Source organism: Prinia subflava, chromosome 2, assembly GCF_021018805.1.
Source record: "Prinia subflava isolate CZ2003 ecotype Zambia chromosome 2, Cam_Psub_1.2, whole genome shotgun sequence".
Lineage (NCBI taxonomy): Eukaryota > Metazoa > Chordata > Aves > Passeriformes > Cisticolidae > Prinia > Prinia subflava.
In genome coordinates, this window is record NC_086248.1 from 57,933,400 (window position 1) to 57,948,053 (window position 14,654).

At 38.7% G+C, this 14,654-nt stretch overlaps 1 protein-coding gene across 4 annotated transcripts in view; it reads left to right on the top strand.

The window, feature by feature from the left end:
• Positions 1-14,654, top strand: part of PLEKHG1 (pleckstrin homology and RhoGEF domain containing G1) — a 125,584-nt gene that overhangs the window by 36,508 nt on the left and 74,422 nt on the right. For 3 of the 4 annotated variants that reach the window (XM_063390099.1, XM_063390100.1, XM_063390101.1), the window contains exon 3: positions 1,490-1,564. The exons of the other annotated variant lie outside the window; for it this stretch is intronic. In XM_063390099.1, coding sequence (XP_063246169.1) covers positions 1,490-1,564 — 75 coding nt within the window. The remainder of the gene's footprint in view (positions 1-1,489; positions 1,565-14,654) is intronic. 4 annotated transcript variants of the gene reach the window in all.

Below are 14,654 nucleotides of genomic sequence, written 5' to 3' on the forward strand. Positions count from 1 at the left end.
GCACTACAGCTCTTAATTTGGGGGAGTTGGAGAAGATGTTTAGCTAGCTCACAGTTTTCAGTATATGTACTGTTGTGTGGATGAAACATCTATGTTAAGGACAAGGTAATTCCTGAGTAAGATATGGTGGATTTTATCTTGAGTAGAGATTAATTGGCTGATCAAGAAAAATCATATGTAGTAGAATTTCCATCAGCTAAATAGAAATTAATTTCTGAAGATTTCTGCCCTAAGATGTGCTAGTGGATTGTAGCCTCATGTGTGTCTAATGTTTCTAAGTATTTTACATATTTGTGAATTAAATATGGCAAATATACTTGCCCTGGATAACCTGAAATACTGTTTTATGACTTAAACAGCTTAAGAAATCCTACACATTTTGCGTAGTTTGGTTGTAATGTAAATCTAAGCTGTTTATTGGATACTGGGGCAGAAATCTTTTCGTTTTATGTCTGAGGATAGGATTCAAAACAAGCTGTATGAATTTGAAAGTAAAGTAATTTAAGAAGGAAAGAGAAAAGGGCCATTTATTTGAGTTCAGTCACAGTTCTGCTGCAGGGTTATCCAGGGAGGTCTCCCATAACTCTGGATCTGATGGCTGTCTTGAAAACTGCGTGCCAAATCATCTTTGCCTCAGTGTTGTTAGAAAGTAGATGATTCTTTCATCAGGAGTGAGTACTTCCAGTGCTGTGCACTCTGTACAGCACTGAGCTGTGTGAATTGTCAGCTGAGGTGAAGTCCCTGTCCCACTTGGCACATAAACTCCTTCAGAAAGAGAATCATCCTTGTTCTGATTTGTCTTGGTGCATCCTGTCTGATCTTGAGGCTTTCACTATGTTAAATGGAGTGTCAGCGTTGCTGGTGATGGGCAAATATTCAAAGGTGTGAGAAAGGAGGATACAAAAGGCAGTGTGTGGTGGCCACAGGTTGACCATTGGCCAGTACCACAGAGGGTACATAAGGTTGCTGTAAGAGGAGATGTGTTCACTGCCGTCCTGAGAAGCCTTTTCTTCTCTGCCCACTGCTGTGCTGGAAGAAACATTGGTGCTCTACAGTGTAGTAAAACTTTAAGTTAGTGAGGTTTTCTGTTTGATTCAGGCTGATATGACGCTCCGGGTGGTCACTCCATGGTTAACTTCAGCAGGACCTGAGTGTAAAGCAGCTCTTCCATCCCAGTTCATAGACCCCTCACTAGAAATTAACTGAGGCAGAAAAATGTATGAAATCAAAGGCAGAATTTCACCAGATGTAATTAGAGCTTTCAGGTATGAGAGGGGCCTTTTGTGCCTGCCTACCTGGAAGTACATCCAACTGAATGGTATTGCTGTTAATCCCAAGAGAGTTTTGTCTGTTTACACTTCTTACATACAAACACAGAAGCGATGAAAGCTGCAAACCCATCCTTCACAGGGGCCATGGAGCAGGGGAGTGCCTTACTGAAACATGCTGGTTTTGATGGAGAACTCTTTCTTTGCTTTGTGTCCATTAGGTTTTGCTAAGTCTGTGTCTGCAGAGATGCCAGATAAAACACCAGGTGCTATAGAGCCTGTGCCCGGAAGTGAAGGTTAGTAGTTTTCTTCCTTTTGTTTGACTATTGGGGAAAAAAAAAAGAAGTGTTGCAATTCTGTGAAGAATTTTTTAAAGTTAATAATTGAGTTTCCCTTATTGGTCTTAAATATAAGGGAGAGCTGAATCAGTATTATGTGTTCGTGTTTATCTAGATAGCAGGAAATTTTCACTTGTCTTTGAGTAACCTCTCCATCCCTCCCTAACCCAACATCCATGATAGTATTAAAATATATAATAATGGGGAAGAACCAGTGCACTGCAAGCATTGGAGAAATTGTTTTGTCCCATTTGCTAAAGAAATCTTGTTAACTGAAGCCAGTTTTTTGTATGAGATGCTTGAGTCTCACAGAACCAAAGCTGACATTTTAGATGTGGGTTGATTGATACAAGGAGGAATTGTCTGTGTGATTTTCACTAAATCAGTGTAATCTTGAAATGCTCGGTCAGACCATTTTGTTTCCTCTCAAGGTCTATGAATTTTAAATTCTCACATTTGAACGTCTGGAACTTGGTTTCAGGGAAAATTCATTCTTTGAAAACAATTGTAACCCTGCTAATTTGATTCCTTCTGCAGAGTCACTGCTGGATGTATCATTAAAATATTTTATAAAAGTTTGCTATTTCATGTGAAGATTATAAAGTGTTTCTGGCAGTATTGTGTCAAAACTGTAGTAGCACTTGTATATCCTTGCTTTCTAGATCATTGCTGTCCTCACACAAGGGCTATATTAATTAAAGTGTGTGGTTTAGTTTGACTAAAGCTTATAGCTCAGGCTTGTTTATTCTATGCTTCAAGACAGACACCTCAAAATTTAGTTTCAAATATTCTCATGGATTTTGAACTTCAGTTTTGGCATTTGAAAGGCATGGAGGAATGTGCTGTAATAATAATTTCAAGAAGTGCATCAATAATAGTAGAGAAAAGAATTTCTCTTCATATAAAGGGTATTGAATTATGCTTGACAGCAGAAGGCCTTTTTAAAATTTACTGTAAAACTTAACATGTTACTGGGAGAACTCTCAACACAAGAGGAGAAGCAATTACAGCTAGTCTTTTAAAGACTGAACTCTCTCTGATTCACATGTTGTGTTGTCCTTATGAATAAATACTTATGCTAAAAGCATTGGAGTGAGTCCACTTTAAGCAAAAACCTACAATAAAATATAGCTAACTAAAATGATGAGATTATTTTGAATCTTCATTTTCAAATTGCAGTTATCATTGTATTCTGTTGTGATAAGATCTCATGAAGCTATTCCAGAGTCTGTACAAAATATCCTTGCTCAGTTGGTTAGGGCAGGATGCTGATAATGCCAAGGTCAGCTTTGATCCCTATGTGGACCGTTCACATAAGAGTTGGACTTGGTGATACTTGTGGGTCCCTTCCAACTCAGAATATTCTATGTGATTCTGTCTGTGTGCTTTAACAAATGCAATGTTTACTAAAACAAAACTTGGTTTAATCTGGATGGTTTGGTTATAATTACTCTTTAAAAACTAATTTTAGATGTTAAAAAAAGGTGCACTAATGAATAATAATGAATCTGCACTTAAGAGAGCCTGTTTTTATATCTTGATGAAAATGCTCTTCTATAGATAAAACATTCTAATGATAGAAAATCATGAGTGCTGGAAGTTAATGAGAGTTTGTGTTGGTTTACTGTAATAAATACATTCAAAGATGTTATGATAATGTTTACTGAAAAAAAGGGTCAGATGTATATGCCAGTGGCTGCTGCAGCATGGATTTACAAGATAAACTTCCATAGTTAGTCTTTGATCATATACATCTCTATTTACTTTGCATTTATACAGCTAACTGGTAGAAATGTTTCTCTGGTATGACTGAGTCAGGATTGAGATATGCATGTTTCATTTCTCATGATTAAAATACCAATGCTCCTTATGAGCATAAACATTTATGTGAGCTTTTGCAATTATTTCCAGAAGTCATATCATCTTATTGCCGCTTTTTTTTTCCCAAAAGAAATATTCTTGCAATCATTGGTTAAAAGAAAATAAAAAGGTGTATTTGTTGTTACAGATTTCTAACAATTAACCTCTTATGTTCATCAGGGTCGAGTTGGGTTGAGCAAAGTGTTGGCAAGTAACTGATTATCTGGAAACTTTGAAAAAGCCAGTGTTGCTTTAACCTAGCAGTGCCCCTCCCTGCCCCTGACCCTCTGTTCCATATGCTCCAGTTAAGCCATGCAGCACAGGGGAGCAGACGATAGAGAAAGGAGTTTCCTGTAATTAAGTTACTGTAACTTAGTCCTTGACTCGAGGGTCCCCAGTGGGTGGGCAGACTGTTTGCTTTTCTGCCACCTCTTCTGTCAAACCTTTTAGAGTCAACAGTTGTATTTATGAATGTCAATGCTTGCTTTGTGCTATCAGGAGAAAAACCCAGGACCTGGAGATTCGGTCGTTGCAAAGATGGAAGTGTGTGCATATCACACAGGGAAAAATATTTTTCAAGAAGCTTGTCTAGCTATCAAGGAGTGGTAGACAAACAAATTAAAACAAAAAACTCCTACCATGATCCACGTATAACTATTTCTTAACTGTTTTCCTTTGGCAAAGCTATTATATTCCATTTACAATGGATCCATTTAGAACAATGTACTGTGTCAATACCAGGAAGCGGATTGAGTGTATTTCTGTTTTAGCTTGCAAAGGAATTAGCATTTGTTCTGCTTGTGTTTGCTGAAAAGTCACTCTTAAACTTTTAGTATAGTTAACCACTGGAAATAGGGCTGTGACAGGAGTACCCTACCTACTGCAGAAATTCCTCCTCTCTCCTTTAGAGAATCACGCTGGGATTCGTGCTGTCTGGGGCTGAGGAGTTACTTATTTGCAAAAATTTAGGGGAATGATTGTCAAATTCTTTCATGACAAATTATCTGTTTTATAGGATTAAGACCTTTTCTAGCTTAACGAAATTTTGATTACACTGAATATTTTTTCATAAAATACAAGTATTTCATCCTGTGGATAGTGGATTAATTTTTCGTAATGATACCTGTGAACAGCTGTTCCTAACATAGCTAGGCTTGCTTCAAAGAAACCAGATGTGGTCTGCCTTAGTATCTATTTGGAAGATTCCCAGACTCAAAGTTTTTGGTATATCAGTAAAGTGTTACCTTAGCAGTAGCTTTATCCAAAACACTTACGAAATGTGTAAGGATGTGGGAACCTTTATTCAGTTTCTCCAGTCAGTTTGACTGGTTGTTTTTCTGTGCCTTAAAAGTAGGCATATTTGAAGAAGACATGAGGAAGTTAAACTCCACAAAATCTTCTTCCTTTCCCTCTTCCCACACCAACATTTTCATTAAGTAAGAGGCATGACTTCCCACAGCTGGATCCTCTCTTACTGACTTCATGGTTCACTCTTGCATCCTGAGGAAACGAATGTTACACCTGGACTTTATAAATAGCCACTGACAAATCCCTGTGGACAACAAGCTTATGTCATTGTAAAATATCCTACAGCAGCAAGCAGTGGTTTTCCTTGCATTGTGTACCTGATGGCACTAGTGGGAGCCTGCCAGCTGTTTCTGTTGCTGCTTGGGATAAGTCCTGTTGTGTTTTGTAACTCCTCTGACATAGTTTGTGTGCTATTTCTGCTGTAATGTGCAACAGGAAAAATGTCCAAACACAGCGCAATGGATCATACACTTCAAATGCGGTGAAGAAAATAGCATGAGTATTCCTACCTCCAAATTTTGCTGAGGCTGATTCTTTCATGGCAGGAATGCCAGGATATGGCCATATGGGTTAGTAAGTGCTGTGTGCTGCCTTTTTGTCCCAGTGCTGTGTGGGCTTTCAGTGCATCATGTTCATGGAGAAAGTTGTTGCACTTCATTATTACTACACCCCTTTTAAAGAAACAGAAGTAGATGGGAAAATGAAGCATCTTATCTAAAGCTTTTTCAGATCTTACGTGCATATGAAGTTGTAGGCAGCTATGGTGACAGTGCACTTGTAGGCTTAATGGAATGTCACTGCGTTGCTGAGATGGGCACAAAAAAATCTGTGTGCTGACAGAGTGGGTGAGGTGGAACGTGATAGGCCTTGGCTACTTATAAAGAAGGTGGTGGAGATTGTGGACTTCCCTGCAAAAGGATATTGTGAATTTAAAAAAAACATGAGTTGAAGGGGAGCCAGAGAAGATAGGGCCAAATAAATGAGCCACTGTAAACTAAGGAAAGGCCTTTAGTTGAAAATTATTAGAAGCTAGAGAAATGATGGGGAAAACATATTTTATATTCTACTATAACCAGTAATTTAATCTTCCTGTGCCAGGTTATTATTCCTTAGTTATTTTTCATAGCCTCATTTTGCAGCAGCTTTTAATGCCCCCAAAATCATATCTTGATGGAGGAGGAAGTCTCTGTATAAAGACAATATCTGCACTTCTTAACCCTAATGTTTATTAAAGGAGGTGATGAAGCCTAAGTAGATTTGAAATCTGACTGGAAATGGGAGAAATGCAAAGTGGAAGGGTAATGAAATTACGTATTTTGTTTCTGACTCCTGGCTAAATTATTGGCTTCCCTGTGCACACTGCTAGAGTGGTGGCACATCTCCCTTTGACAAAGGGGTTGTAGGCTGTTTTCATAAGACATAATGACTCTGTTTTGCTGCAGCCAGTCTGTGTGCAGCCCCCGTGGTGTGCAGCACAGCTCGTGTTCTCTGCTGGTGCATGGGGCATTAAACCACAGCCTTGGAGCAGCTGGCTGTTCTCCTGAAAGCACTTTGATGAACTGCCTTAGTCACTGAGCCACTCTGGCTCGGTCCCACTTTCTTTCTCAGTCTCCAACCGGCTGAAACTGGACGGGCTTCTAAACCTCCTCATCTCAGTGAAGGGGAGGAGGAGGAGGAGGAGGTGGCTGTCTTGATCTAGGGCAGTGAAGGGCAGTGAGAGGTAGACTGTTCTGGACGTTGTGAAATGTTTGAGTATAGTAAAGGCTGCTCCTCATCAGAAGTGAAGATGCAGTTGCTACAATGTAATGGTGATTAAGTCACTGATTACAAAGGTTGGGCCATTAACAAGTAGAATAACTTGTTCTTCAAATGCCAAGCACTTTCCCTGGTGTCCTGACTGGCTGGTATCCTGCCAAAGATCAGTGTTCCAGTCATCCACGAATTATAAAAAGTTTCTGTGGCCTGAACTGCTTAAACTTGAGGTTTGGAAAACTACGGAGGGTTTTTTTATATCAATGATCCCATTTTCAAAGAATTATTTTTGTTTTTCTGTTTCAGTGGTTTAACTAATTCTTAGTTCTCAAGCAATTAAGAAGTGTAGCAGTTGAGTTTGATGCATTTTTTGGTTTTGTATGAATAAATTGCACACAATGTAAAAATATGTGTATAATGTTTCACACATAATGTGCACATATTAAATAATCAGTTTGGGCTAGTTCAAAATAGGGAGTCTAAATCTGGCTTGCATGAAGCAGTCAAATGTGATGCATCTTGATGAAAAATAGCTAATTTCTTTTAAGCCCTTCTGAATCCGAATGTTATTAATTTATTTCTAAATTGGTCTTTCAAATTGAGAGAAATCTAAAACAATTCAAACATTTCTGGAGGAGCAAAGGTCCCTTGCTAGAGAAAAGAAAGATGTGGCATACTAATTGTCTGTGTATTGAAGTGTAAAAATTCCTTTTCCTATCAGGAATGATAAGCAGTGTCTAATTATTGAATTTATTAATTATTTTGAACTTAGCTGTGTATATAAAATGCTTGGAAAAAAGGTTGATTGTACACTCATTCATAAATAGTTTTTTAAATTTTTGTGTTATGTTTGTTATGCTTAGCATCTGTCTTGCTTACCACCTCAAAATGTGCTGCTGATCCTAAAAAAAGCTATGCAGGTTTAAATTATCTTTTGCTGTTTAAAAATAATTTGAGTACCATAATAGTTTTTGCAGAAGTCCCCAACTAGAAGTTACACTCTAATAGTTGAGTCTTAGCTGTATGTGACCTGGAGTAAAAATATAAATGTACTGTTCTGTGATTACACATGTTAGCAGTGTGCTTTACATCTGTTCTTTCTAGTTTGGGATTTGTAACCATTGCTTCTCTTGAGGTTTCTTATGGGAAGACTTCATCACCAAACAGAACAGTTACTGCTGTTAAAGCAGCTACTAGGTGTTAAACTGCTGTTATGCAATAATTGAAACAGCCTAAAAAGACAGTTATAATGAAAATTGTCCTGTTAGAAATGTTGATTTAAAGTCGTTTCCTTTGCCAGTTTCATAACGGCTTTTTTTGGGGTTTTTTTAGTGGTGGTGGTGGTTTGAGGTGTTTTTCTTTAGTGTCATGTATTCCATGTTATTGTGTGGAAACACAATCCAGATTGCTGGCAGCTGCACAGGATTAATATACAGAAAATAAGTAATAGTAACAGTTAATCTTTCAACAGTTTCTTAAATGTAAATCAGCTTTCATCCCAACAACTGTGCTTTCCCCCCCGCCTTTTTGGGACTTCTGCCATTTTTGCCTTGCTGCTTTATTCAAATGACAAGCCAGAAATCTGTTTTCAGATTCATTGATTTTACCTCCTCCCCAGCCATATTTCTTCCAAAGTAACTTAAAGGACGTGGAAGGATAAGAGACAAAAATTAATTACTTGCTACCGGTTAAAGTGGGCTGCAACTTCTAAGATAAATGAGAATGTCAAGGTTGCATTCTTTCATCTTGTGCTGACCATGTCCTTAAAACCAAAAGATCCAAAGTAGTAAAAATAAAAATAGAAACACATTTTGCTGTTTGAGTTGCAGCAGCACAGGTACCTCCCCATTACTGGCCACTTGATTCTGAAAAATTTGAACAGGTGCTATATGGTTAGCAAATGTAAGCTGTTAGTATTATCACTATTTTTGTTGTTTATTTACCCAGCTATATGTCTAACAGTGATTTCAAACTATGCCACTGCCATTAGAAGAGGGATGAGAGGCCTTGATATCCTAAATTTAAACTTTAGAGATTAATGTGTACAGAGGAAACCTTAGTTGTTGTTTTACTTTTTAAAATTGGTTCCCTGTAGTTTTATTTAGCTTAAAAAAGGGGGGGGGGGGGGGGGGGGTGGGAAATGCTGCTTGCTGATAAACCAGAAAGGGGAGGTAGCTTTGATGCTTTATGAGCAATAAAAAATTTAGAAGCGATATGTCAAACTCCTGAAGTCAGCTTCTTGAAGAGTCAGCAAGCTGAGGAGAGCAGGGAAGGGGAGTAAAGGTGGGAGGCTGCTTCTGTTGTACTGTGCCCAGATCCATTAGTGGTGCAGTCAAAAGGGCACACAGGATACTTTAATTGTTTAAACTATACCCACATTCGTTTCTAGTCGTCTCCTTGGTCAGAATATACTGCAATTATGCAGTGCAAGACATGAAAAGTTGACAAATCCTTAATAAAAATCGGTTCTTGTGGGTTTTGTGGAGCGGATCTTAAAATAAATTCCATTACATATATCTTGGCAACTGTTCTGCAACATATATCTTGTAGAATAATTTCAAATGGGCACAGCTTCCAGATGAAGTAAACACTTGTTTTCCCATATGCACACAATGTAGGCTGTGCTTCAAATGATCGAGTGACCAAAAAATTAATAAAGGTGGTAAGAATTTGGGCTTAACCTCTGTTCTAGCAAATCTGCACTCTTCTGGTTCAGGAAAGCCAGGCAATCCAAGTCACTTGGGTTCTGTTTTGTCTACTTTCTGTTGAGATAGTTATAAACCATATGCTTGCTCTCAATGCCTGTTTGTTAAGAAGGGTAGTTATCAATTTATGTGTTTGTACTTCTCACTGCGTAAAAATTTCATGTTCATGGTTAAATCTTATCTCATGAGAGAGTATGTGTTTCACAGTGGAAAGCAATATTGGAAAAAGCAAGTCATGTATGAGGCTAATTGTTAGGGAATTTTGCCTGATGTCTGGCCAGGAGATGGTTCTGTCTGGTCGTAGCCAAATTAAACCAGTGTTTCTAAAGATGGGATGTCATGCTGTGAATGTTTTGTGGTTTTGCCATATGAATACAGATTGTAGTCAACAGGAAATCCTTTAGGAAGATAAGACTCTGCTCCAGCTCTCCCAAAAAGCAAATGGCTGCATTCAAGGTTTGTCCTCAGTTAGGATCCCTACCCTGTGAGAGTCTTGGAGATCTGTAGTCACTCAAAAAGAGACACAGAGAGCCTTCTTCACACTCTTAAGTATGATATATATAAATGGAATTTTTCTCATATCTTTAGTGGTTTTTTTTCCCCACAACTGGGTAGTAGTAAAATACATTATTTTTGTTTAAAGTCTGTTTAAATTTTTTGAGGATCATAGGCTTTTCCCCTTTAAAGAAGTGGCAGTATTAACTAGAAGCACTGGTTTAATCTTACAGCATTTGGCAAATTTCAAATAGGAAATTGGAGGAGCCCCAAATTTCAAATAGGAAATTGAAGGTGCCCTCCTCAACCCCACCACACAAATATTTTGTGACCTGCTGCAACAGGCAAAGTATTTAAAGACCTATTGCACTGACAGCTGCTAGCTAGGAAATCCTTGTGACAGAAAGACGTGACAGAAAGATGACTTCCTCGAGTGTGAAGTCTGACATGAACTAGTTGCTCATTTCTCTCCTCAGGAATACTGATGAAGAATGTCCTAATTGTATTTTAAATCCATATTTGTTATTAATGATTAATGGTTAGTTCTGCTGCTTGCCACCCCCTCTCATTTCAGACTCTTGAAGGAAAAAACCTCACACCTGCATCTTCTTATATACCTGGACCCTACTTCTTGGGACTTTGGTCTTAAAAGAGCACTGTGCTACAGTCCTGGAGGGAAGTGGTTCTTGTAATTATGGACTAATCAGTGGATGCAAGGAGCTATGTGGGAGTTGTGTTGCCGCACTAAGGTTTCAGGTTATATCTTGAAATGGTAGTTTTAGGATCTACAAATAAAACTATTTGGCTCGTTGCATATTTCCTGTCACTGTTGTGCATTTAATGAATTGCTTAGAAATATTTGCAGTGTTTCATAAGAGAGAAATGCTGAAGAAAAATAATGCCTGCATTTCACATGGTGAAGAGCTCTAATGCTGTTGAGAACCTGAGTTCCTGTGTTTGTCACAGTTCTTCAGCTCTTCCTGCAAGATATGACTACAACCAGGGTTATAACCAGGGATTGATGGCGTTTTTGAACAGGTCTGATGTTAATGCCTAAGGTTTTCTAACACTGGAGTTTATCTGCTCTCCAAGGCTTCAGGTGTACAGAAAGTACTGCTTTTTTTGGCCAACACCCAGAGCTGAAGGGCTCATGATGAACACGACAAGCTTCGTTTGATTTGGAGAAGCAGCACTGGGAACTCACAGTGCTTTATGCTTCTGGGGAAGTTGCTCTGTGCACTGTTTCCAGAAACTTCTAATTCAAGTCAGAAAGTTAGACTTTCTGCTTTAGCATCAAAACAACTGATTCTATACACAGCTGGGCCTCTGCAATCTTCTGTTGTGACTAAAAACTTTGTATCCTATATGGATGCTGTGCATTCATCACAGACCATGACTTGCTCAGCACTTCAGGCCTGCCTGGAGTCCACATTTTTAATACAGCAGCTCCAGCCCATTTTGCCACACGTATTTCAGGCAGATGGAGACATGATACAGTTCAGATCATGCCTTTGGAGTAGTTTTGTCATCTAAATCCAACTGTTCCAGTGTGTTCCTGTGCCCTGTGCTACATTAAGCTCTCCTGGCCACCAGCGAGGAATGGTACAACCCTGTCAGAGCATTGGCCCCAGCTGGGGCTGTGTTTGTGTAATCAGGGTGCAGGAGAGTGAGCCAAACCCACCAGAATTGCAACACATTTTTAAGTGCTGAGCCCTCCTTTCTGTGAACAGCCTGAAGATAGTGGTTTAGACTTTGTTTGGATAGAGGTAAATTTTTTATGAACCCTGATGGGCAGGATTTGACTCTGCTTCATACATTTCTGTAATGTTTTAAGAATGTAGTGTTTCTAAATGAAATTTTTTTGGATTGATTTTGGGTTTTTTTTAATTTTTTAGTTCTTTTTGAGTGCTGAGCCTGTATTTAGATTTTCACATTTTTGGAAGACAGCTGGGCTATCTGGATAGCTGGCTTAAGTGGACCCTTTCTTTGAGAGGTAGAGAAATCAAATCTTAGTCTTACTAAGAATAAAAATTATTGTACAAGCTTTTTAAGTTCACAGATTTAAAAGTCATGGAATTACTTCTGTGACTGGAGTGTATGATACTCAAAACCAAGTTTGCACTTACCTATTGTGGGAAAATGTCACTGCATTGTTGCCACTTCTGAATACAGACAAATAACTGCCTTTTATTAAATTGTCAGAGTTTATAGGCATATTTACTTTAGAGCTACTTTTATAAGTTACCCACACCCTTCTCTGCATGTGAATAAAAGAACTGGAGAGGCCACACTGATAATGTCATACCAGGAAATCTTTAATATGAAATACAGAGAACATGGGGAGGAGGGAAGCTTGCAGGGCAGGAAAAATCACACTGAAGATTATGTATGGAGGGAGAAAATATAGGTTTTATATCTATCCCTTTAAAAAAAATCTTTAAATTTAAAGAGATGAAATATCGGTTGCCTTTGACATAAACTAACAAATGTGTCTGTAAGCACTGATATACAGGAAGGCTTCTTGGTTCCAGGTTTAATCCTTTAAAATTCCTCTAAAATTGAATGCATACTAAAAAGGAGAAAAAAGAACCAGAAAACTAAGAAAACAACCAACCAAGAAAAAAAAAAGACACCAAAAAAACCCAACCAAACAACCCCAACACCCTGAGTCTTGTAGAGCTGAAAATACTGCTTATTGACCAGACTTGATCCTGCTTAATCTTTTTCTGCCAAGTTAGACATTCTGGCAAGCTTCCTCAAGTCTGGATGTATTCAAGTACTGTATTTGGCTGACTTAGTTTGTTACTTTGTAAAGATATGTGAAAATCCCAGTTCAAACATTTCAGCCTGTAGTTGTTTTTATAATCTGTCAAGAAGTACAACTAATTGATATTTCACTTTATACATCAGATATAATTTTTCTACCAGTACGTTATGTATTTGGAATTACATTTTCCACTTAAGCAAGTTCTGCTACTATGTATTTTATCTGAAACACTTCATAGTTGTACAGAATATGTGCTCTTTCTACTGAACAAGGTATAGTAATGATTGGGAAATCACTAACTTTTTTCCATCTTTTTTCAAATCAGCAAGGTCTTCCAAATCTTGGCTTCTAAGTGTTTCATCTGGCTTTAATGCATACTCTGTCCCTACAGAGATGACATATTTGTTTTAACTTTGATTCTATGAAGAACTGCAAAACTGTCGCGGTGCCAATTTCAAAACCCCTCGGCTTCACCCCAAGCCAGCCCAGGCACCGGAGCAAGCGTAGTTCTGAGCTGCCCCTCAGCGATGTGTGGGGAGTCAGCCCTTGTGGGTTCTTGGCCCTGGGAGAGGCCTGAACAGCAGCAGAATATCTTGAGCGACAACGCCGAGAGCAAGAAAGGAGGATCCAGCCAGCCAGACAGTAGAACCACAACTTTAATTCCAACGAACACTGTCAGGACCAGACCGGACTGGACCCTGAACAAAGGAATCCAGGAGCTTATAAACCCTCGGGGAAGGGGAGGGGAAATGGGAGTTCCTCTTTGTGGCCTCCAATCACAACTTATCGCTAAGGAAACCGGGGGAGGGGTTGCTAGCCTTGGACTAATCAGGGAGTAGGGGAGGAGTAAACCCAAGGCGGGAAAGGAGATTGACATGTAACTGATAGGGCTAAAAATAGGAGTCTGTAGGTGGGATGTATCAACTCACGCATATCAATTAGGGGAAAGGGGGTACATAGAACAAAACCATACAGCAAACTTGAATACTAAAACTCATAAAAAGTTCCAACTGTTTCTCCCAGTCCTACTTAAGTCCAGTCCACATAGTAAACCACTCATCCTTCTTTTCTGCTTTCTCCGTCTCTGCAAACTCTCTCCTTAATGTCCTTCTTTCAACTCCCTCACTCGCTCTCTTAAGCCTCTCGGAACATCTTCTCTCTCGTCTGTCCTTCTTCTCCTCGGCACTTTCCTCCAAGACACTTGCTTTGTCACGCCTAAAATCTCTGCTTCCTTTCAACTGACCTATCTAATGTTTAACACATGAAACAGGGGAAGATTCAACCACCCACACCACCACACAAAACCATTACATATGAAACTTTCTGTATTTGAATACCTTTGATAGTTCCATCCCTTCTATAAAGCTGAAACTTGAAATGATAAAAGTAAAACTAATCAAAACTGCATGGTTTGATTGTATATGTTAATTTGTCTTTCTTCCAAGTCCAGTCCTGGTTTCAGCAGTAATTCTGCTTGTCAATACACGTATTACCTATTGGATTTGGTGTATGAAGAAAAATGGGAAGTTTTCGTCTTCAAATGAGTTTTGTGGACTTCTTGATGAAAATAATTAACACTGAATCTGCACCTGTTGGAGAGGTGTCTGGAAGTTTGTAAAGCCTGCAGTAGGTATGTGAGTCCATCCCCTGCAAAATGTGGTCTTTGGAAGCTGAAGACCTGCATTGCAAAGGTTTTGTTTCTGGTATCTCGTACTGTTTAGAAAGAGATTTAGTCTTTTAAGCAAGAACTTACATTGTAGAATCAACCATGACAAAAAAGATTTTTATCCCTAATTGTGCCATCTGTTCAATCCTGTTTCTAGACTGAACACGTCTGTTCGTGTGTTTAGCTTAAACCATTAAACTTTTGTTTGAAGAAATGGTTGTGACCCTCAGACAGGTACCTCTTGACTGTGTGGATTGAACAGATTGAGCTTCTGCTGCCTGTTGTTACAGTGTAGGAATTCTGACAGCAGATGTTTCTCATGTCTTATTTTGCAGTCTTTAAAATGCTTGGATTTTTTTTTTTTAATGTAAGAGCTAGAGCTTGAGTGCACGGAAATGCTACACATAATTTTATTTATCTAGAAGGCTTTTTTTTCCCCTATTCCCTCTTGATTAAGGTGCTCAGGATTATTTATAAATAGGGGAAAACTGGTCC